This window comes from Tupaia chinensis, unplaced genomic scaffold, assembly GCF_000334495.1.
Source record: "Tupaia chinensis unplaced genomic scaffold, TupChi_1.0 Scaffold000374_1, whole genome shotgun sequence".
Lineage (NCBI taxonomy): Eukaryota > Metazoa > Chordata > Mammalia > Scandentia > Tupaiidae > Tupaia > Tupaia belangeri.
In genome coordinates, this window is record NW_006159872.1 from 1014874 (window position 1) to 1037320 (window position 22447).

General features: G+C 52.8%; 1 protein-coding gene across 1 annotated transcript in view; it reads left to right on the forward strand.

Annotated features, from left to right (window-relative positions):
• The window catches only part of KCNN3 (potassium calcium-activated channel subfamily N member 3), a 201105-nt gene that overhangs the window by 64626 nt on the left and 114032 nt on the right, over positions 1–22447 (forward strand). Inside the window, exon 3 of the mRNA XM_027773798.1 lies at positions 6978–7073. Coding sequence (XP_027629599.1) covers positions 6978–7073 — 96 coding nt within the window. The remainder of the gene's footprint in view (positions 1–6977; positions 7074–22447) is intronic.

Here is a 22447-nt window from a genome sequence, read left to right on the forward strand (position 1 = left end):
CCATTCTCCTCTCGGGATCTTGGGCACGCACGCACATGTGCCCGGCGGGAATTTAAGCCACCGGGTCAGTGACTCGAACTGCAGTCGATTACATGGGAGTCCGGTGACAAAGCCATTACGCCAACTGCTGGTCCCTGCCTGGTGTGTTTTTTAAGTCCCTGTGTCTGGGACTTGAACTGTGGAGGCAGTCATGTGAGATCCAGTCACTTTAACCACCATACCACCTGCTGACCCCAGTTTTTTGTTAGTAAAATGGAGTCATTACTGACCTAGAGTGTGTGAGGTAAAGTGCGGAGAAGGCCTAGCCTGGGGGCTGGACACATCGGCATTCAGAGAATACTAGGTCAGAATCAGAGCTCTGGGGCCAGCTTTGTAGCCTTGTGGTTAAGAGAGGTAGATCCCACATGGCTGACCATGGTTTGAAAACATGCTGAGCACATGTACCCAAGATCCTGACAGGACGGAGAAATGGAAGACACCTACGTACCAGGTCATTAGGGGGTGCTTTTCTCTCACGCCCCCAAGTGAGCACACATGTCCTCTGGCAATTAACAATAAATTAATGAATACAAATAAAAATCTAACACTGGGGCCAGCAGGGGCATGGTGGTTAAGGTGCTGCCCTCCCATGTGGTCCACAGCAGTCCGACTCCGGAAAATCATGGCGAATGTGTGTGCGTGCATACCCAAGATCCCAAGAGGAGAATAGGGGAGAAGGGATTGTGGTGTGGCCATCCCCGCCAGGGGGTGATCTCTTCCTTCCCCTCTCATTGTCTCTCTGCCTCTCTCTCTCCAGCGAGCACACGCACTCTAAGGCAAAAATCTAAAATCAAACAAACAAAAATCTAAACACTGTTCTCAAGGACAGTCATGTGTCGCCTAACAACAGGGAGACGTTCTGAGAAATGAGTGGTCAGGCGATTTCGCCGTGTGGGGACATCACGGTGGTCAGCCTCTATGGCGTAACCTGATGTAACTCCCCAGGCCCACCAGTGCGTATGGGGCCTGCCGTTATGAACTTCCAGGCTCTAACCTTAAGAAACACTTCCTAGGCACCTGTTGTCCTCAGGGCCCCGTGTGGTCACGGGGTAACACTGTATGCATGTTTGATTCCATGGGTTCTGGCTGGGACTCCAACAAAGCAATGAAGTGACCCGAGGTGGGTGTCAGTCCCTCTGGCCAGCCCCAGGGCCACGGCAGGCCCCAGTCTACCCTTGGCGGGCGTATGTAAGTGCGCACTGCAGCCAGTCCTGTGCTGCTTTACAACATGATAGGAAACGAACATCGTGGGAATGGAATGACATTTAGAAGGCTGGAGCTTCATGTCCTTTAAATTTTTTTCTTTTAAGTTTATTAGTTTACTAATTTTGTAATTGCAGAGAGAGAGAGAGAGAGAGAGAGAGAGAGAATGAGAACAGCAGCCTTATGCTGTGATCCACCCCCATGTTGTGATCCATCCCGAGCCCCAGCCAGCCAGGTCACAGGCCCAGGTGTACAGGGAGGCCTTGGGACTCGAACTCGGGACCTTCCCATGTGAGTCCCACATCACAGATCATTGCATTACTGCCAACCGCTGGGTGACCCCTCATGCCGTTTGTCCCCACTGAAAGGACAGGCTGGAGGCTGTGGGTTTTCCTGTGTCCTAGCAGGGTGCTTGCAAATAAAAGAGTCCCCCCACCTATGGGAAGCGTCTTCCTAGCAGTCTGGAGTTCAGATTTTAAAAAACCAAATTTTAACAATTATAAAAATAATATAATTTCATTGTAGAAGTCTTAAAGAGAAAAGACAGACAATAAGAAAAACTCCCTAGTTCCCTTAGGAGGTTTGAAACCTTATTTTTTATTTTTAGGTTTTTTTTTTTTTTTTTGCCATAGGGTGTGTGTGGAGAAAGACAAAGAGAGGAACATGAGAAATCACTCCCTGGGGGGATGGCTGTGTGCAATTCCTTCTCCTCCATTCTCCTCTCAGGATTTTGGGCACACTCATACATTACCCTCCTACCCCCCACCTGGCATGTTTCTCAAACGGCCCGGTCCGGGACTTAAACCGCAGAGTCAGCCAATTGAGATGAAGCTGCCTTAACCACCACGCCACCTACTGACCCTTCATACATTTTTCAGAATGCTGTTTTCTTTCTAATGACAAAGCATGTGCACACACACAAGAGAGAGGGGAGAGAAACAGAAGAGAGAGAGAGAGAGAGACACCCTCCAGAGGGCTTGGCCGTGCTGTGACCTTGTAGCCCACTGAGCTGTGAGCACTCACACATCTCCTCGGCATGTTTGAGGCTGACCCAGGCCAGGGATTTGAACCATAGTCACCATGCAGGATCCGGCTTCCGAGCAACCTATTACCACTGTTCCATAGCGTTAGAGCTATTTGATACACTTAAGTCTCATTCTTCATTAAAAAAAAAAAAGTTGAAAAGGTATAGTTTTGAGGCCTGAGTTTTTCACTTAATGTATCACGAGTCTTTCTCCATGTCTTCAAATACCCTCTACAGAGGTAGTTCTCAGTGGCTAAGTAGAGGTCTACCACCGGCTGGTTTCAAATTACTTACTCGAGTATTTTGGGGAAATTTAAGAATAAAAAGCTTTTAAAATGACTCTCATTGAGAGGAATATCATTCCTGTGTATTAAAGAGTATTCCTCTGTTGTTGAAAAGTTCCGAGTCACAGGGGAGAAGTGTTGACCAGTTGACCACGGGACTCCCAGCTCCACACGTCCCTCTTTGGTGCTTAGATTGCAGGTAGTGGGGGCAGAGCAGGTGTGACAGGAGCCTCACCCTGTGATATGTGGCTAATTAGACAGCCCTGTGTTGCCACCATCATCCAAAGAGCCATACCAATTTCAAGCTTCATTGGCGTTCAGGCAGCAAAGAAAAGATGATAATTTAACATTTTAACAAATAGAAAGCATTTCTAGTCCAGGCAGAAGTCTTTGACATGTTTTCCAGCTATTAGAAATGGGTTAATGGGGGCCAGCAGGTGGCATACAGGTTAAGGCAGCTGGGTCCTACACAGGTGACTGTGCGGTTCGAGTCCTCGACCCAGCAGCTTGAAACACCGGATACAGATGTGTGCGCGCCCCAAACCCCGAGAGCAGAATGAAGAGAAGGGGTTGCTACATGGCCATCCCCGACCCGAGGGGGTGCTTTCTCACTTCCCCTCTCTCTCTCCTGTCTCTTTACGGGGAGTGCACGCACCCTATAACAGAAACATTTTTTAAAAAGTTGATGGTTTTATTTTTTCTCTGACATACAACGGAGGACACGAGATCGTCTGTAAAGTATCTAGAGTCTCTGTCCATCTGTGATCTGTGATCTGTGCGCCGCTCGGTCTTCCCATGGGGCTGGGCTGACCTAAGAGGCCGCGCTGGTTAACGCAGAGCAGGTGGGAGTCATCTCTTAGTGCAAAGTTTGAGTTTCAGGACAAAAGGAAGACGCTCAAAGGAGAGGAGCCGTCACTTGGCCCCTTTCCTTCATCTTTTCCTCCAAGAATGATGGAAATGGATTTGGATTCTGATTTCAGCTCGTTTCTGCCAAGAGAAATAAATTAGAGGTTGAATGTGCAGAGGATTCCCAAACCCTCCCCAGGGGAGCTGTGATGCACCCCAGATGTTATCAGACCCCTTTGAGAAGAACATTATGGTCATTTCTGGCTGGAAAACACTGTGCGTTGTCCCCAGTCCATTCTCGTTTTCCTAGAACTGTCTGGGCGTCCCTGAACTCACCACCTGCTGTCTTCAGCCTCGCCTAGGACTTGTGGATGGGGTGGTGTTTCAGACATTGAGTAGTGTTTTGTTTTTTTTGTTTTGATTTTTTCTTTTTAAAAAAGTTTATTTATTTATTCCATGAATAAGAGAAACAGAACCCCAGCAGGGTCTTGATGCCACAGTTCGCCCCCAGCCTCTGCCAGCCCTGATCTTGGGCACACCTATGCTCAGATACTGTGTTTTAGCAACCCACCACTGTCTGGTTCCCTCCACAGCAGTTTTTATTTTTGTTTTCCTTTGCTTCATTTTGTTATAAGTTGCAAGGGACCCATGAGCTCGCCAGAGAGAGATGGAGTGGCAGAGGGAGAAGGAGAGGGAGAAAGAACCTCCAGTGAGGTGGTCATGCTGCAATCTTTTCTCCTGTTTTTCCATCCTGTGGGTATTTTGGGTGCCTATACACAGGTACCTGGTGTGTGTTTCAGGTAACCAGGGCCAAGTTTCGAACTGTGGTTGGTCATATGGGATCCAGCTCCCTTAACCACTGGACCACAGGTCTGGCCCTTAAGGAGGACTTTTTTTTCTTTTTTTGAGAAGTTTTTGCTATAGGACACGTGTGCTTGCCAGAAAGACAGAGAGAGACAGAGAGACAGAAAGCGAGAAATCACACCCCCCCCCCAGGGGGGATGGCCACGCCGCAATCTCTTCTCCTCCATTCTCCTCCATTTTCCTCTTGGGATCTTGGGCATGCACGCACATGTGCCCGGCGTTGAGTTTAAGCCTCTGGATCCGGGATTCGAACCACAGTCGGCTACATGGTAGTCCAGTGACATAGCCATTACTCCAACTGTTGGTCCCAAGAAGTGCTTTTATAGATCAGAGCCTTCTTTAGGACTGGAACTATGTTCTGATTTTCTTCGTGATCACAATGGACCAGGGTGGCACCAGCTACCCCTTGGATACCCCCAAACATTGTGGGCCGAGTACAGGACTGCAGGCTGTTCTTTATTAAACTGTGGACGGAAAAGGCTACAGGAAGAGACCTACGTGTAGACTGTCTTGTGGGTAGCACAGAACGGAGACCTTTTCCCATAGCATGACAACCTCATGTAGCACAGTGCGATGGAGTCGTGTATAAGCACACAGACCGGAAGCTTCTGTTGGCCAGAGGCTCTCTCTGGACACCCTGCAGCACCTAGGATATCCTAAAGGGATACTGTTGGATACCCAAGAGGTGCTCAACAAGTCAGAAGTGGCTTAACTTGTTATGAAAGAGTGAATGAATGAATGGATGACTTCATTAGTTCTTCATTATATTTCTAGCACTGGCTTGTGCCTGGCACAGAGTGACCTTAATAACCGTACCTATCCATGTATCTAAACATGAAGGGCGAGGTTGCTGGACACCAGGGAGAGTTGCTTTCATCCCGCCTCAGCCCACAGAAGGTGATGGAGCACATGGACTACCTAGTTCAAGTCCCATGCCCTCCTCTCACTCTAGTGGCGGCATTGGCTACTTTGCAGACCTCCCCCGGGTCTCCCATCTGCTGTGTCTCACCTGTCCGCAGTGACGCCTCCCTCCCTGGACCTCCCCTAGCTCTCCCAAAGGTTTCACTGGGCGTTATTTTCTACCTTTGAAATGTCTCCATCGTTGCCTTAAGCTGTCATCTAGGTCTGTTTAAGTGGACATTTCTTCCCTCTACTCTGTTTCCCACTGGGAGTGGGCCTGGGGGCTCAGGAACAGGGCTCTGGGCTAGAGGGGTTGAGGCCCTGGCTTTGAACTTCGCAGAAGCCACTCACCCCTCTGGGCCTCCACCTGTGACGTCAAGGCCAAGCACTGTTGCGGGGATGGATGGGAACAATGATGTGAAACTGCCTTGCAAACTGCAAGGAGCTGTGAAATTGGCCACTGATCTGATTACCAGCTCCTTGAGGGCAGGGGCTGTTGCTTACATGGCGGGCATCTTGCAGGCCCAGCACAGGGTTGCCGGGCAGTAAGTAATGCCACCCGGTCACGGCTGCCATTGCTTAGGGCTGCATTCTCATCTTCCTCTGGGACTGGACTCCACCTCTGCTTCTGGGCTTCCAAGTGCCCAGGGATGCCCCACGTCTCAGGCCAGATGCTCCGACGTGCAGAGGAAGTGAATGGAATGACTGTAGCTAACACTCACAGAGCCAGGCACTTGACGTAAATTGATTCCTTTATTTGTCACAGTGGCCTGTGAGGTGGGTACTGATATGATTCCCAGCTGGGGCCGGCAGGTGGTGTGGTAGTTTAGGCACCTGACTCCCACATGGCCAACAGCAATTCGAGTCCCAGACCTGGCAGCTTGCTTTCTTACTTCCCTCGTGTTCTCACTCGGTCCCTCTCTTGTCAAATAAAAATAAATAAATAAATAAAGCTAAATAAAATAATTCTTTTAAAAAATAACAAACGATCCCCATCTGACACGTGAGGCCAACGTGTGCAGTGGTGGAGTAAGCAGCCTGAGGTCACGCAGCTCTAAGTGGCCTTAGTCTACGTCTGCACCCTCCTCTCCCCCCCAGCCCTCATGCCCCTAACCACCTGGCTATAGGTTCTAGGCTACCCTGGGGCTAGAAGGCTGCAGTGGAGGTTGTGCATGGCCCTCCCCTCACTGAAGGGACCCTCAAGGCCTCGCTCCTACTCAGGACCCCTCTCCACTGCTGTGCTCACCCCTGCTCTCCCTGCTGCCCCTGCCGTGGCTAAACCAGGAGATGAGAGCAGCTGCCCAGGGAGTCCCATTCATTCCCGAGAGGACTCTGCATGGTCAAAGGCGGAAAGGACCTCGGGAATCCTCCGGTTCAGGTTTGTTAAGAGGAAACAGAGGCCCGAGCTGGCATAATATTGATGCCCAAACCAGATAACAATGGCACAGAAAGAGAATTAACGTTCATATGACTTACGAGCATGGAGGTAAAATTCTAAATAGCACATCAGCGAGCTGAATCTAGCCATGTATAACAAACGTCATCCATCATGCCCAAGTCGGGCTCTTCCCCGGAATGCAAATACGATGCAGCCCTAGACAATAGAGGCCTGGGGTACAGGCAGCTGCTGAGAGGCAGTCCCGCACCATCCAGGGCTCTGGGCTGGCTCAGAATAACTTTGTGCTATACCCTGCTCCTTGGAGGGGCTGGGGACAGTCCCTCCTTTGTCCCCACTCCTTTCCTTTTGTAAAGCTCAGAGTGAAATGAGACGCTCCTTCCTGGCCCGCCCTAATTCTCCTTTTCTATTTCTCCTACAGGATTCCATGTTTTCGTTGGCCCTGAAATGCCTTATCAGTCTGTCTACCATCATCCTCTTGGGTTTGATCATCGCCTATCATACACGTGAAGTCCAGGTAGGTGCCCCCACCCGCCCCCTCTGTGCATGGCTGTCCAGCCTTTTGCCTTGCTCTGGCCTGAGCCCGTCCCCACTCCAAAAGCCCACCCCTAAGCAGCTATTGAGGGATTGTACACGATGGTGTCTAAGGTTGTGGCTCCTCTCTTCCGGTGTGGGCGGTAATGGCAGAGGGAGGGGTGAGGCTGTGGCAAACGCATGGCCTCACAGTTGGGGCCATCCTGCTCAGGACCCACATTTGGGTGCCATGGTGTGGTGAGAGCCCCGGTGAGTTGCTTTCCCTCTTTGATCTTTCGCTAAATCCTTTCTGAACTCGAGCCACTGAATCAGTCCCCTGGACGAGGCACACCTGCTGCGTGTCCCTGCCTCCACACACGTACAGAGACAGACACCTTCAGGGAGTCTGCATTTCCCAGTGGCATGGACTTTCCCACTGCCATGCTGGGCAGTGTCGATTTCTAGACAGGTGGAGGCCTGCTGTGGTGGACACGGCCGCTGTTTCTTGGCACCAGAGAAACATTGGTCAGGCCTCCAGGGTGCTCTTCCAGCTTGGCTGGGGGCGGGGGCGTCAAGCATGAGTGAGGCATCATCTCGTGATGGTGTTAGTCTCCTCCCTGACCCCCTCCACCCCGTCCTTCCCCCAACCTGCTCTGCTGTGGACCCGGGCAGTTCTAAAGCATCCAGATGTTTTTTCTCATATGCATGTGAATCTGGACGCCATCCCAGCCCTTTGGCCAGAGGAACATAGATAGATTCACATCTGGGCAGCAGGCAAGAGACTGACAAAGACCAGAACTCAGAGTCTGAAAAGCTGGGGTCGAGCCTCGGCCATGACCTTGTCTCTCAGTGTTGGCCAGCCCGTGACCTTTCTTGTCTCAGTTTCCTCATCTAAAACATGGAGGCTTTGCTTTGCTGGGCTACGCTGGGGAGGGAACGAGGGGCGTCTGGGAGAGTGTTCTGGGAAGTTCTGTTCTACACCACTGTTCAAATCCAGCGCCTTTTGTTACTCAGCAGCTCAAGGTAGCATGGCCGCATAGACTGAGGCTTGAGTCCCTCCTCCTCCTCCTCCACTTTCTCCTCCTAGGGAGCGGTTCTGCTTTCTGCCAAGTGCCAGGAGCCGCTGTGACTGCCTGAGACGTAGAAACCTGGGCTCTGGCTACCTCGGCAGGGCTCCATTCTGCTGACGACTGGATGGTGCTAGTCTACACTCTGGACTCTCTGGCTTCTCGAGAAGCTCAGAGTTCTAGATGCTGCAGGTGTCTTCCTTCATGGGGTCTGATCTAGACAAAGCCAGGGTCCTTTAGCCCTGACCATTGTCCAGTCAACCCCAGGAAGGGGCAGGGAGGATTGGCACGGAGGAGTGGGGCCAAGGAACCAAGACAGGGCAGGAGCCAAGCCCAGCCGTGGGACCCTGGTCCTCAGCCCCGGGAGTCCACAAGTCCGTCTGTGGGGAGTCTGCAGTACTCTGTCTCACCCTGGCCTGTGTGGGAAGGTGTCAGAATCATCACACCCAGCTATGATCAGGCATGACGGAGGAGGAGGGGTGGAGCAGTCCCCAGCCTCGGCCCCACAGCACAGTCCTGCTAAGCCTGACGACGTCTTCTTTCTGCGCTGGGCATTGGGTTGGTGGAGCCAGAGGCCCTCTCTCTGATCCTCCTGGGGTCCTTGCTCCCACTCCAGGGCCTGCACCCTCAGCCCTGACCCTGCCTGGCTGCAGGGTGATACACTTCCGGCCTGGTGGCAGAGCCGTGTTGCTGACAGGCCAGCCTGTGGCTAGGTACCCCTTGTCCCATCTTTAGTTCATGGCCAGTCTCTGTTTCAGCCCCAATCGTGGGTGGTGGGTGACATTATCTGGGTCACTTCTCTTGGCCCAGCACTCATGGTTTGGAGAAATAGTGAAGTCAGTGGCATTGAGTCCCAACTCCGACACTTCAGCCAGAATGAACTTGGACTGGTAACTACTTCTCTGAGCCTCAGTTTCCCCATCACCCACGTTGTTGAACTCTTCAGAAGGTGGGGAACTGCGTCAAGTATAGAGTGCACTTTCATGAAGTGGAACCTTTGGTCTTTTTCCTAGGATGGCTTCGAGCTGGGCTTCATCACATACCAGCTGGGCCCACTGGTTGGTCACTTCAAGACTGCCCAGTGCTGGCAAGTAGCTGACCTTCCTCCCTGCTCTGGCCTGGTCCCACCTGCACTCCCAGCCCCTGATCCACCTGTACCCACCACTTTGTGGGGAGGTCCCGGACACCTGTTCCCTCTGCACCTCTTACCTTCCCAGTACGGTTCTTCCTGCTCATGGTTGACCTCCTGTCAGGGGAAATGGAATGGTTTGGATCCAGGGAGTCAGCAGAAGAGAAGGCTTGTTCCTACCTTGTAGGGGTCTCGCCCAGCTCGAGGCAGTTTTCTGTTTGGAGTCTTTCTCTCCCACCTCAGGGACAACGATGTCATCTTCGCATTTTTAGGGACCTATAGTATCTGACAAAGGGCAGTGTTTGAACCAAAGCTGGTTATACTATGACTTGGCTGTGTGGCTGCAGGCCTCTGTGTCCTCACCTGGATTTAGGGGTCCTAAACCCCCTGGGTTTGATCTGGTTTATGTATGGCCGCTGTGCTGGCTGGGGGACCGGCCTCCTGAGAGTGGAGGGAGGTGTGATCCTGAGTGTGACTGCCAGGCTACCCAGAGGGAAGTGCTTAGAAAACTCCCCTTCCTGGGGCCAGTGGGTGACGTGGTTGAGGTGTTCCATTCCACATGGCCAACTCCATGGTTCGAGTCCCAGGACTGGTGGCTTGAGAAACAGGCCAGGTGCATGTGAGTGTGTGCCTAAAATCCCAAGAGAATTGAGGAGAAGGGATTATGAAGGAGAATTGAGAAGGGATTGTGGTATGGCCATCCACTCTGGGAGGTGATTTCTCACTTTCCCTCTCTTTTCTGTCTCTCTCCAGTTAGATATGCACCCTATGGCAAAAATCTAAATAAGATAAAAAGAAAAGAAAACCCCCTTCCCTGGGGAAGGGCCAGCTGCCTCTCATCTGCTGTGCTGGGCAGGGACGGGGTGTGGCTGTGAGATCTCTGGGGATGATGTCAGGGGCTTTTGTTAAGAATATACTCACCGTCTCTCTCATCCACAACAGTTGCTGGTCGCTTGGCTAAGTTTCAGCAGGGACCAAAAGACTGTCCTCACCTCTCCAACCCTACCCCAGATGTTCACACCCAGGCCCTGACCCAACATGCTTGTGAGGGGGACCTTCTAGAATAATATTCTTATTTGTTAGTTTCAATGGCTTTCTTTTTGAGGAAGAAGAATTCTGAAACATTGTTGGGCAGCTTTCAACCATGCTCTGGCTTAAGCCATAGAGCCTCAGGGTTGGAAATTTGTCTGAGGTGACTCTGTCTGACCCCCCCACTGGCTCGGTATGTTTTGTGCTGTGTAACAAAATAGCCAAGACTTGGCCATTTGTAAGGAACAAAAATTCATTTTCATGGTCCTGACATTTCTGGAGGCTGGAAAGTCCGAGAAGGAGGTGACGGCATGGCAGGTTTGTTAGTCTGGCATGGGCTGCTCTCTGCTTCCCAGATGGAAGCAGCCTTATTGCTGCGCTCTCCAGAGGGGGGGAACACCGTGTCTGCACATGGCAGATGGAAGTCCAAGAGGCTGAATGTTATATGAAGCCACTTTTATAAGGGCCTTCATTCCATTCACAAGGGAGGAGCCCTTGTGGCCTAATTGCCTCTCAAAGGTCCCACCTCTTAATACTGTCACATTGGCAACATCTGAATTTTGGAGGGGACACATTCAAACCATTGCACCCAGTGCAGGAACCCCCGCCAACCCCTTGCCTACTGAGCTGATTTTGGAAAGTCTGCCCTCTGCCAAGAGGAGATGGCCTTCCTGGGAACTGGGACTTGCCCTCAGCCCTGGGGAAAAGAAGGTGCCTGTGTTTCCCATGTGACAGCCTCTGTCATTTGAAGAGGGATATCCCATCTTTCCTTAGTTTCCTCTTCTCTTGGCATTTTGGAGCACAGACCTTTCAAAGAGGGGGTCATCTCTCTCTCTCTTTTTTCTCTATTCATTTATGCCTTGTATGAGAGATGGTGAGACAGAGACAGGCACCCTGAACACAGTCTTCATGCTGCTCTCTTCCCCCTGCCATCTCAGCCTGCCCAGATCACAGGCATGTTTGTGCACCCAGAGTGCCAGGGAGGTCCTGGGACTTGAACCCAGGGCCTTTCCCATGTCGGTTTAATCATATTACCACTGTACCACTACCTGTCCCCTCAGGCACCTCTTACCCTCAGGCCAGTGTGTCCTAGAAAGAAATGAATGTACAGAAAAGAATACATTCTGTTTGTTTTCCAAAAATGGCTAAAAGCCATGCCTTCCCTCAGAGAATCCATTCTGTTCTGTGACTCCGCGATCCTTATCGATCCATTGGCAGTGCCAGTCCCTCACCCCAGACTGCAGGCTCTTATTGCAGGTGCCATGGACAGGTCCTCGGGCTCCATGTGGAAACACTGGGCTCCTCCTCTCTCCCCCAGTGGCGTCCGCCTCATCAGGCAGGTGCTATGGGGCTCTGCTCTGGACAGAGCCTGGGACAGGCACCCAGTTCTCTAGAGTAGATACCCTGAACTCATCATGGCCTCTCCAAGGGGTTGCCAAGCTGGAGTGGGTCTGCGGCTCTCCCTCCTGTCTCTGTGCCATCCTGGACGGCAGGATAGCTGGTGGCTGAGAACAAGGCTTCAGAGCAGCTCGGTTCAGGTCTCAATTACGATCTTTGTCACATTTTAGTATTCACGATGGCCCCTAGGAAGTTCCTTAATCCCTCTTAGTCTATTTCCTTTATGCAAAGTGGGACTAGTAACAGGTGGCGTGGTGGTTGAAGCACTGGACTTCCACATGGCTGACTGTGGTTCAAGTCCAGGCCCTGGTGGCTTGCTATCTTGCTTTCCATCTGTCTCTATCTGGTCAAGTTAAAAATAATAATAATAATGATGAATAAAATTAAGTAATTCTTAAAAAAGAAAAAAGAAAACACCCACCCAGTACCTACCACAAAGTTTGCTGTACTCATCAAATTAGGTCATCTGTGAAAATGCCTTAGCCCAGACGGGCACGAGCTTGCCTGGCAGACAGAGTGGAAGGATGTCCCAGGCAGAGGTCTCAAGATAACAAAGACCCGGCAGTGGGAACCTGCAGGGTGTGTTGGAACGGCTCAAGCACAAGCTCCTGAGAGAGGGTCCACCGTGGAAAGTGAGCAGGACCTGTAGGAGCTTATTTGCCTGGCTGAAGAGTTCTGGAATGTCCTGTAGGCAGCCACAGGATTCAAAAAGGGGTTTCCAGCTGGGGAGAGAGGAGGGCAGGTTTGCATTTTAGAGAGGGCTGTCCACGCACCACAGGCGAAGGCTGGCAGGGCCCATTTCAGAGGCAGGAAGGCAGGTGCATGTTCCAGCTGAGGCATGCTGATGCCCTGCACTAGAGCAAGAGTGGGGACAGGAGAGGGACGGGACGTGAGAGCAAGTGAAACTGACGACGTGGGCACCAGTTAGGCGGGAGGGACCATCTGCAGGAGGAGAGGAGTGTGCCAGGACTTGGGTAACTCAGTGGCTAGTTCATGAGGACTGAAACCCCAGAAGGAGGTCAAGGGGGGTGTGGTAATGAGCTCATTTTTGGACATGCTCAGTTTGAGGTTGTGTGTGGGGGTTACCTGGTGGTTATCCAGGACAGTGCTGAAGGCCAGATGTGCAGAGACCAGGGCTGGATGAGGATGGGGCAGTGAGAGGAGGAGCAGGTGTAGGACAGATCCATGGTGGGATATCAACGGGTGAGACGTGAGTGGAGAAAGAGGAGTCCACGAAGGAGACTGGGGAGGGATGGTCAGGGAACCAGGGAGGCTCAGGAGGGAGGAGAGGAGGTCACAGGGAGGTCAGAAATTGGGGTCGCTTTTGTCCTTTGCTTTAGTTCCTGGGGAGACCACGGTGCTCCTCACCGGGGCAGTGGCAGGGGGAGGGGGCCAGGTGAAGAGAGACAGGAGAGAAAGAGGAGACAGGGAGTATGGGCGCTGTTTAGGAAGTCTGGCTATGAATGGAGGAGGAGGAGAGTGGCAGCTGGAGAGGATGCAGGGCTGAGAGAGGGATGCCTCGTCTGTCTTTGTAGTTTGGAGAGACCACATGTTTCTACTGACTGTCCAAAAGGAGCCAGTGGAGAGGGAGGGGAAATGACCAGGGCCCGGTTTCTGATCCAGGACATGGGGAGAGATCAAATGCCCCAGAGGGAAGTGCCTGACTCGGAGCCTGGGGTCGGAGGTGTGGAGCGGAGCAGGGCCTTGGTATCCTTAACCAAGGTGTGAGGCTCGGCGGTGCAGGCCCCAACACCCAGGTGGTGCTTGATTAGTGCTGGCTAACTTAGACCAGGGCATGACGTGAGGCCAGCAGAGGACAGAAGGCTGGGCAGGGTTCATGGCATCCAGTGCCTGGATGGGAACCTCGAAATCATTAATTCGATTATCGTCCCTATTCATAATAAAAGTCACAATCAGACCAATGGGGTGGGTATCCACTCTTCTGTTTGTTTGTTTCTTCCATGAGAGGAGAGACCACGCAAGATAGAGACAGCACCCCCAACGGAGTCTTGATGCCACGATCCATCCCCAACCTGAGCCCCAGTCGTGAGCACGCGCATGCCCAGTGCTCAGGCGGTGTGAGGACGTGAAGGGGGAAGCTCCCGTGTGGGATGGCCTTGCAGAGCTCCAACGTCTATTATCGCACCGCTGTCTGGCCCCACCTCCACTCTCGTTTGGGAGTGTCGGTGCCCCCCACGATCTCACACTGGCCTCCAGAGGATGCTAGTCTTTTCGAAACTGGACAACAGCACATTGATGGTGACAAGAGAGGGGCCTTCAACGTCAGGAATTTGAAACACAAGGGGCCAAAAAAAGGAGAGGCTTTTAATTTATTAGGTACATAAAAGTGGGTTTTTAAATTAAATACCAATAGAGTTCTCAGCGGACAGGGAAATTACTTCAAATTATGGGACATAAATTATATTCAGGAGACAGCTCACATTATAACGGGATCACCTGCTGTGGCATTATTGTCCCATAGATCTGAGCATGCTCCTGGGTGTATAGAATGCGCTGTCACAGGGGCATTGGCGTCCACGATGCAGGCGGTGTCATCGATCCAGGTGTTTCAGGTTCCACTGCCAAAGGAGTTCATGGCGTCTTCCCATCAGGGACTGGGCGCGATGGCTGGGCTGAGTCTCTCTCGGTGCCTTCACCCTCTCCTCTTCCTGTACAAGAAGGTGGGCTCAAGTGGCATCCTGAACTTACCCATGAGGTGACCTGGCAGAGGGGTGTAATGGCCAAGCTAGGTACCGGCCTCTCTGAATGCATTCATTCATTCAGTACACACTACAGGACTACTTTATGCCCGGCACTGATAATCCAGAATAATTCCTGCCTTTGGAACATGCTTGTCCTAGACCTTGATCCACTGTGACCTGGGGTCATAATCACCGTAACATGAGGGTGTGTTGTGTGTGTGTGAGAGAGAGAGAGAGAAAGAGAGAGAGAGATACCAAGTGGCCGCAGAGGAGAGAGCAGTGAATTTCTCCCAGGAGGGCTGGGGCACATTTCACAGGGAGTGATACCGAACCTCGTAGTCACCAGGAGCGGAGACCCTGTAGGTGGGGACAGAGCTGGCCTGGAGCATTTCAGGAGAGTGGGAGAGGAGAGAAACGTATGTCTGTCCTCCATGGGGAGGTGGAGGCTGCCTGCCCCCTGGAGTTGGGGGTCTCTGTCCTTCTGTGGACATCTGGTAAACATTTTCTTTTTCTTTTTTTTTTTAGAGAGGTTTTTGCTATAGGGCACGTGCGCTCACCAGAGAGACAGAGAGAGACAGAGAGACAGAAAGCGAGAAATTACCCCCCAGGGGGGATGGCCATGCCACAATCCGTTCTCCTCCATTCTCCTCTCAGGATCTTGGGCACACATGCACACGTGCCCGGTGTGAGTTTAAGCCACTAGGTCCGGGACGCGAACCGCTGTTGACTACATGGGAGTCCAGCGACACAGTCATTACACTAACTGCTGGTCCCCTGGTAGACATTTTCTATGGATGTCTTGGGCTGGTTGGTTGAAGGGTTTGAATTGCCTTCATTGAAATGAGATCTGAAGGCTACCAGACCTCTCAGCCCGGCTTAGTCTAGGACATCACCTCCTTAACTCAGCTGTGGTGAGCGAGAGGGAGCTCAGATGGTTTAGAGGAGTAGAAAGCTTGACAAGATGGCGGCCTTCTCTCCAACGTTATTTCTATTTCCTGCTCCACTTTCATCAACGCTCCCTTCATCACCACAGTACATACGGGAAGTTGAAAAGGGGAATGTGTTCCAGGGGACAGTCACTGTGCCTGGGCCCCGGCTCTATGGTGACTCACTGCCATTTTGCTTTTCTCTGGGCCTTGGCCTCCCTACCTGGCCTACCTGTGCCAGAGCGCTGCAGAAAAGGAAGAGCGAGAGGAGGCCGGTGGGAACTACACCACCAACTTGGCCCGAGCAGGAGGAACCCATGAAGTCCTTGTCAGGCTGCTCTTGGAAGACAGAAAATCCATGAGCAGCCTCCTCAGGCATGATGGTATCCCCGCCTCTCGTCGACTGCTTTGTGTTTTTGGAGTGTTTTCACATAGATTATCAGACCCTTTGCCGGGCTGGCTGACGTCACCTCCTTGCCTTGTAGGTTTTGGCATAGATATTTCCTCCTCCCGGAACTCTTTCTGCCTCCCCGCCCCCTGTCCCTGGGCTGGGTCCCTTCTAGAAGCTGGCCTAGCATTGGCTCCTACTCTGTCATTGCATGTCTCATATTGGATGCAAATAACATTTTTAAAAAGAGATTATTCATCTATTTTCTCCGAGAGGGCGATAGGGATCCCCAGCAGGGTCCTCACCCAGCCTCCGCCAGCCCAGACCATGAGCACAGGTGCACTCCTGCTGTATTATAGGAGGCCGGAGATGCAAACCAGGCCCCTTCCATGTGGGCCCATTTGCACTATTGCTACAGCCCCTGCAAATGCCAGGCAGCTTCAGAATGTTCACATGAAATGCCTGTTATGAAAAAAGCCATGCATGGATTTCAAACATTTTTAAAATGTTTGCTACAGCGCATGTGCACTCACCAGAGAAATACAGAGAGAGAGAGAGAGAGAGAGAGTGAAAGTGAGAAGGCAACCTCCAGGAGGGATGGCCACACCACAATCCCTTCTCCTCCATTCTGTCAGGATTTTAGGCACACACACACACACACACACACACACAGAATGTGTAAACCAAGCTGCCAGGTCTGGCCATGTGGGCTCCAGCTGCCTCAACTTCCATGCCACCAGCTGGTTCTGGAATTTGGAGGTTTTGTACCCAATAAACTTGTATCTTAATTCCATTTTCCACGAACCTTTTGAAGTACCCCTTGTCCTATTTCTTGCTGGCACCCCCTTCTCCATCTGAGACTGCGTGGTGGAGGGCAGGGAAGGGCTGTATTGGACTTGGCGTTGTAACCCCACCGCCAAGAGAGCACCTGGCACAGCTGGGTCCTCAGTGAGGGCAGCTGACCAGACGAATAAACGCACAAAGATGGGCCCGTAGAGGCTGAGAGGCCGAGCTGAGGCCCACAGCCCTGGTTTCTGATCTAAGTCTTTTCCATCCTTAGGGCCCCGAGGGTCTCTGCAGGTGGCCCCTGTGAGCCAGCTCTGCCCCCGTGGCCTTCCTGCCATCTTGGTGGGCTCTCCTCAGTCCCAGCACTTTCCACTCAGCTCTGCAGCTGGTCACGGATTGCCATGGTTACCACGCTAGCCAGTAGTCTCGGTGTGACATTTTGGCTTCATTTGCTAAATGTTTAAACACTTGCGTTAACCCTCTCTGCCTCAAAGAGGCCTTTCCTGCCTTGCCTCCCTCTCCTCAGGTGAGAGTGGCCACTACTCTGCCTGGGTCCTGGCTGGTGATGGGCTGGCCAGCCCTGGGTGACAGTGGGACCGGCTTTTCACCTGCCTACATTTCCCATCTGTGGTGTCTCTTGGAAATGCCAGACTGTGTCATGCTTCTGGACAGGGCTTGTGCTGTGTCACTAACAGTGCGAAACCCCTGCCCCAGGCACGCTGAGACTTGACCTGCCGGCCGGGATGGCCCCAGACCTCAGAGTCAAGTTGTCAGGGCTCCTGCCAAGTCTTCCAGAAGCTTCCTCAGCTCTGGGGGTCCAGGATGTTAGGAGTATCCTCTGCCCTTGAACCCTGGCAGGGGGACAGAGGGGAAACAGGTTTGGGGAGGAGTGAGTGTTAGCGAATGGAAGGAGTGGCCTCCTTCTGCTGGCTCAAGACAAGGCCCCTCGAGGAAAGGAGGCTGAATCCACCCAGCTCTGCGTTACCTTGGAAACCACACACTTGTCCTCACCCTGGGCTGCGTGAAGTGAGGGGGCTGTGGGCACGCTTCTCAAGAAGCTTCCAGTGTAATTCAGGATACAAGAAATCACAGTCCCAACACGGCCAGCTACGTGAATGAAAAAATTCTGAGAAGCAACAGCCAAGGGCCTGCCCCGCCGGGGGCTGCACCCCAGCTGGCCTCTGCCTCTGTACATGTGAGGACGAGCCTGGCCCCTGGGTTGGCCTGGGACACCGGTTGATGGGTGAGCTTGTTCCAGCACGGCCTCGGTTTTGCTGTCTGTGAGGTGGGCAGGTTGGACCGGATGACCTCTGAGGCCGCTGATGGTTCCAGGACGCCATACCTGAGGGCGCTCAGCGACAAGGAGGGAGAAACGCAGGGAGGGTGCTGTGCACGGGCCGTGGGACTGACGTTTGCATTCAGAGCCCTTGTGGGGGACTGTGCAGGCAACTTTGTCCTTTCTCTGAGGCCCCGCCTCTCTGCCCAGAACCAGAGCTGGCCGTTCCGCTCACGCAGCCTCCAACGTGAAATAGGCCACAATCAAAAAGACAGCCTTTGGCTCCAGCTTCTCGCAGTGTAAAGGTGACTTCTCTCGAGCCTCTTACAAATAGAAACTGGTCAGACACTTTAAAGCTTTTAGGATGATTAAATAAGGGACTGAGCTGCCTTGCTCAGTGCTTCCTTGAATGCACGCTCCCACTTCTCCAAAGTCACCAGGGAACGAGTGTTGGACTTCACAGAAGATTCTCCTCCCCGCAAACCAACATGTGCCTGCCGTGGCTGCTTTCGAGTCGATTCGTTCTTTTTGGTCTTGTTGTTGTTACTGGTTTTTAATGATGATCTTTTCCTCCTGGCAGCAGTTCTCAAGCAGGGATGTGCTCGGCTCCCCTGTGCTTTGCCTGGGCCCCCCACGGGCTAGCGAACCCCACTGCCTGGGGACATGCGTGTTGACAGCACCACAGGGGTTCCAGCATGCACCTGGAGTCAGGTGCCTGCTCCCAGTGACGTGCCCAGCGGGGCCACCTCTTCTCTTCGTGGTCTCACGGCTGCCCCTCCTGTGCCTAATGAAAGGTGGGCAGGTTGCAGGAGCCAGCGAGGCCTGGGCTAAAGATAATTGACTCTCTGAGGATTTGGGAAATCTGAAGTCACTGTGGAATTTTGAGTGTTTGGGGACTTCTGCATACTTTTCATTGCATTGTCCTTACCAAGAAAATTCTGGTAGTTCTAGTTTCCTGTTGAGCAGGAATCTAGTAAAATGACATTTTCCTGTTTTGAAGAGATAAGATGACAAAATCACAACTGCTCAAATTCTCCAAAACTCAGTAATTGGGTAAGAAAAAACATGGACGATCCGCAGTTTATCTTTGCGTTAAAGAATTCAAGGCCATCGGTCGAGCAGGGCTCTGTCGTCTCTGAACACAGCCTCCCACTCAATCCCGCGGCGTCCAGGAGGACACTGGGCTTATGGTTAGGGGCCTGGCTGCAGGTTGTGATTTTGTCACTTAGAAAAATTTTTAAAAATTGGGATAAAATACAGAACATCAAATGTACCGTTTTAACTCTTTCAAGTGTACAGTTTAGTGTGCAATCCACATTATCGTGTAACTGTCCCCATCGGCTCTCTCTAGAGCTGACTTTGTCATTCGCTTTTTTTTTTTTAAAGTTTATTTATTTATTTTTTCCACGAAAGAAGGAGAGAGAGAGAGAGAAAGAGAAAGAAAGAGAGAGGCACCCCCAATAGGGTCCTCACGCCGTGGTGCACCCCCAGTTTTAGACAGCCTAGATCACGGGCACATGGCGTACCACGCATAGGGAGGTCCCAGGACGTGAACCCGGGGCTCCCATATGGGTTCAGTGGTGTCACCCCTCTGTTACTACCTGACCCTTGATTCTGTCATTTTCTTTCCTTTTTAAAAAATATTTTTTGAAGATAAGAACGTTTTTTGCATGACAAATTGTTGAAATTCTTTTTTTATTTTTGGTTGCCGGGGGTGCACGTACTTACTGGAGAAAGAGAGAGAGAGAAGATCCCCCAAAGGGGCACTGTCATGCTGCAGTCCCCTGTCTTTTGTCCCCTGTCCTCCACTTTTCCATCCTGCCAGGATTTTGGACACATGTGCACATGCACCCAGCGTGTTTTCCAAGCCACTGCAGCCAGGATTCAAACCTTGGTCATCCACGTGGGACCTAGCTCCCTTAATCACTAGGCCTCAGCGCCAGCCCACTGAAATTCTCTAGGTGAACTGGACACTACAACAGCTGTCCTCTTTTATGCAATTTGTCGGTGCCTCCTTCAGTCTGTCCTGGTGGAGGTGTATTTTCAGCCGTGGCATTCCGGTCACACTTTCTCCAGAACTTGGCAGGGCAGCCACATTGGCCACAGGTCAGCTTCTGGAGGTGGTAGGCCCGAGAGCCACGGCGGCGACGTGATGCGTGCCTCTTATTGCAGCGTTTCCCCAGCAATGGCATCCCTTCCTCAGCTTCTTTCCAACTCTGTTGTTTCCTGTGTAACCGAGGCCTTTGGAGGTCCTTCTTAGTACACTCATCTCCACGAGCCTCCTCCAGACTGCCAGCCCTGGACTTCCCTTTGCTCTGCCCCTGTACCCTAACACGCAGGCGGGGTTCTGGTTCTGGTTCCACGGTTGGATTTGGGAAGGGGTCTGTAACCCCATGGACTGGTAACAATGGCAACCTCCAGTCATTGATCTCCGAGTGCTGGGGGTCGTGCCTTTACCGGGTACCTCAGCCATTCCTCATGGCAGGCCTGGGAGACGGTCATCCCATTTTATAGATAAGGCCACTGAGACTTGGAGCTGGTGAGAGATGTGTTCAAATGCACGTGGCTGGTGAGAGGCAGAGCAGGACTCAGGCTGGCCACGCCAGATCCCACTGGGCTTCCCTGCTCCGGGGAGAGAGTGCTGTCCTCCAGTTCTCCTCCCCCTGATCCTGCAGGGCCTGCAAGAAGCCTGGACTGGAACAAGTGGGCTGCATCTCTGGGACTCCATTCCAAAACAGAGCAATGAGAGCAAACGAGGAGAAGCCCAGGGCTGAGGCAACCCAGACTCTGTGGGCCCAACCCTGCAGCAGTTTCTGAAGCTCTCGTCCAGTCACCCTCCAAGAAGGGACCCCAGCCTCACCCACCCTCAGACGGCTCCTCTGCCTGTTAGAAATCCCTGCCCCATCCTACTTTCCCTGTAGTCCTCCTCTCTTGAGTCCTAGGCTTGCCCCAGGGCTGAGGCCCCATGCCCCGGAGAATTAGAACTGCCATGTTAGCATGACAGTCCCAGCCATCAGAACCAGGACCTGCCTCGGTGCCCCGCCTGCCACTGCCCCATCCCTGCCAGGCTGGTGTCTTTCTTGAAGCCTGGCAGCCTAGTGAGCTCTGCGCTGGGTCTGATTTTCTTGCCTCCTTGCCCTTTAGGGGCTGCATCCTATTTCTCGTGCCCAGTTTCTGCTTGCTTGGAGCCACAGTGGCCCTCCAGGCCCTGGTCAGCATCAGGCCTGCCCTGTCCCTAAGCCAGCAACTGCCTGGGCTGTGTCTGCTCTTCCCTGCAGACACCACGCCTCAGACGGCCAGGGCCCGGCAGGTCAGGTTGGGCAGCTTCCTCACTTTCCCCACCTGTATTTCTCCCTCCTTCGGGCTGTTCTTATGGTAAAGGGCAGTATCCCAGCCCTCCGAGTTGGACCCAGGACCCCCAGGGGCTTCTCTTCTGCAGATGAAATGCCTCCACTTGCCTGGCAAGGTTAGCGGTCCTGTCTGCACCCTGATCCTGCCACTCTGAACAGAAAGTCGCCATCTCAAGGTGACAGTCCAGCCATCAGAGCCAGGGCCTGCCTCATCTCTCCGCCTCCCCTCAGTCTGTCGCTGTCCAGAGTGTGGTGCCCACGGAGCCCCACACACCACCGTGGCCTGGTCAGTGCAGAGGCCCGCCCAGCTCCTGACCTCCCCAGCAGCCTGTTAGTTCATGCTGGACTGATGTTTACTAAGCCTGTCTTCCTCACTGAGGCACTGCGCCATCGGCTCCCTCCCCTGCTCCCCCTTCCTCTCATTCTTGCTGCATATTTGACTTTTGGGGTTAGAGCTACACCCTTCACTCACCTATGACCCTGTCTCCGCATACATTCTGGGCCTTCCCACTCATCTGCCCAGGTGTAGCCTCTCACTCAGCGACACATGTGCGGCCCCGGCGTCTGTCCTTCCACACTGGACAGGCCTGGCTGTGATGGCTCCATGCAAGCTATTGTTACAAATGTCAGGCCAGACAAGGCAACTGGGGACATACACTTGCTGTTTTGGACAGAAGGGATGGAGGACAGGAAAAAGAGTCAAGGAATTGCAATTCTTTTTCATTCTAAGGATGGCGTGGCCTCCCCTCAGGGTGCGGTCTCGTGTCCTCTCCCAGCCCGGCCCATGTCGTCCTGCTGCACACTCAGGTCACCAGCGCCACACCTGCTTGGTGAGTGGCACGGTGCTCAGGCCTGGGAGAGAGCCAGGGACTTTGGGCTGGGCCTGGTCTCTGTGTCACTCACGGCCTATAAAGTGACACGCTTGGCTGCCTGGTGAGATTGCTGTTTTACAGGAGAGTGGGGGTGCCAGCCACACGCCACCGTGACTCCAGCATTCCCAAAGACACTACTCAGCCGCAGCTGCCGGGTTGAGCCATGGCTGTGGACCCATGATTCACTGGCGACAGCCACAACCCATAGATCAGTTGCCGACCATGCCGGAGCCACCCGGCAGGTGCAGGGTAGCTGCAGCCACTGAACTCAGTACCACGTGGCAGCTCTGTGGGAGCGTGTGCGGGGAGTCAGGTATGTCCCTGACACCTGCTGGCTGCCTTATTGCCAAGAGAACCATCCCCCTCATTTTGCAACCAGGGTAGGCCTTCCTCCAGCCTAAAATGCACTGGAAACCTGACTGATCTGAGAGCAGGGAGAAGTTGCCGCCACCGGG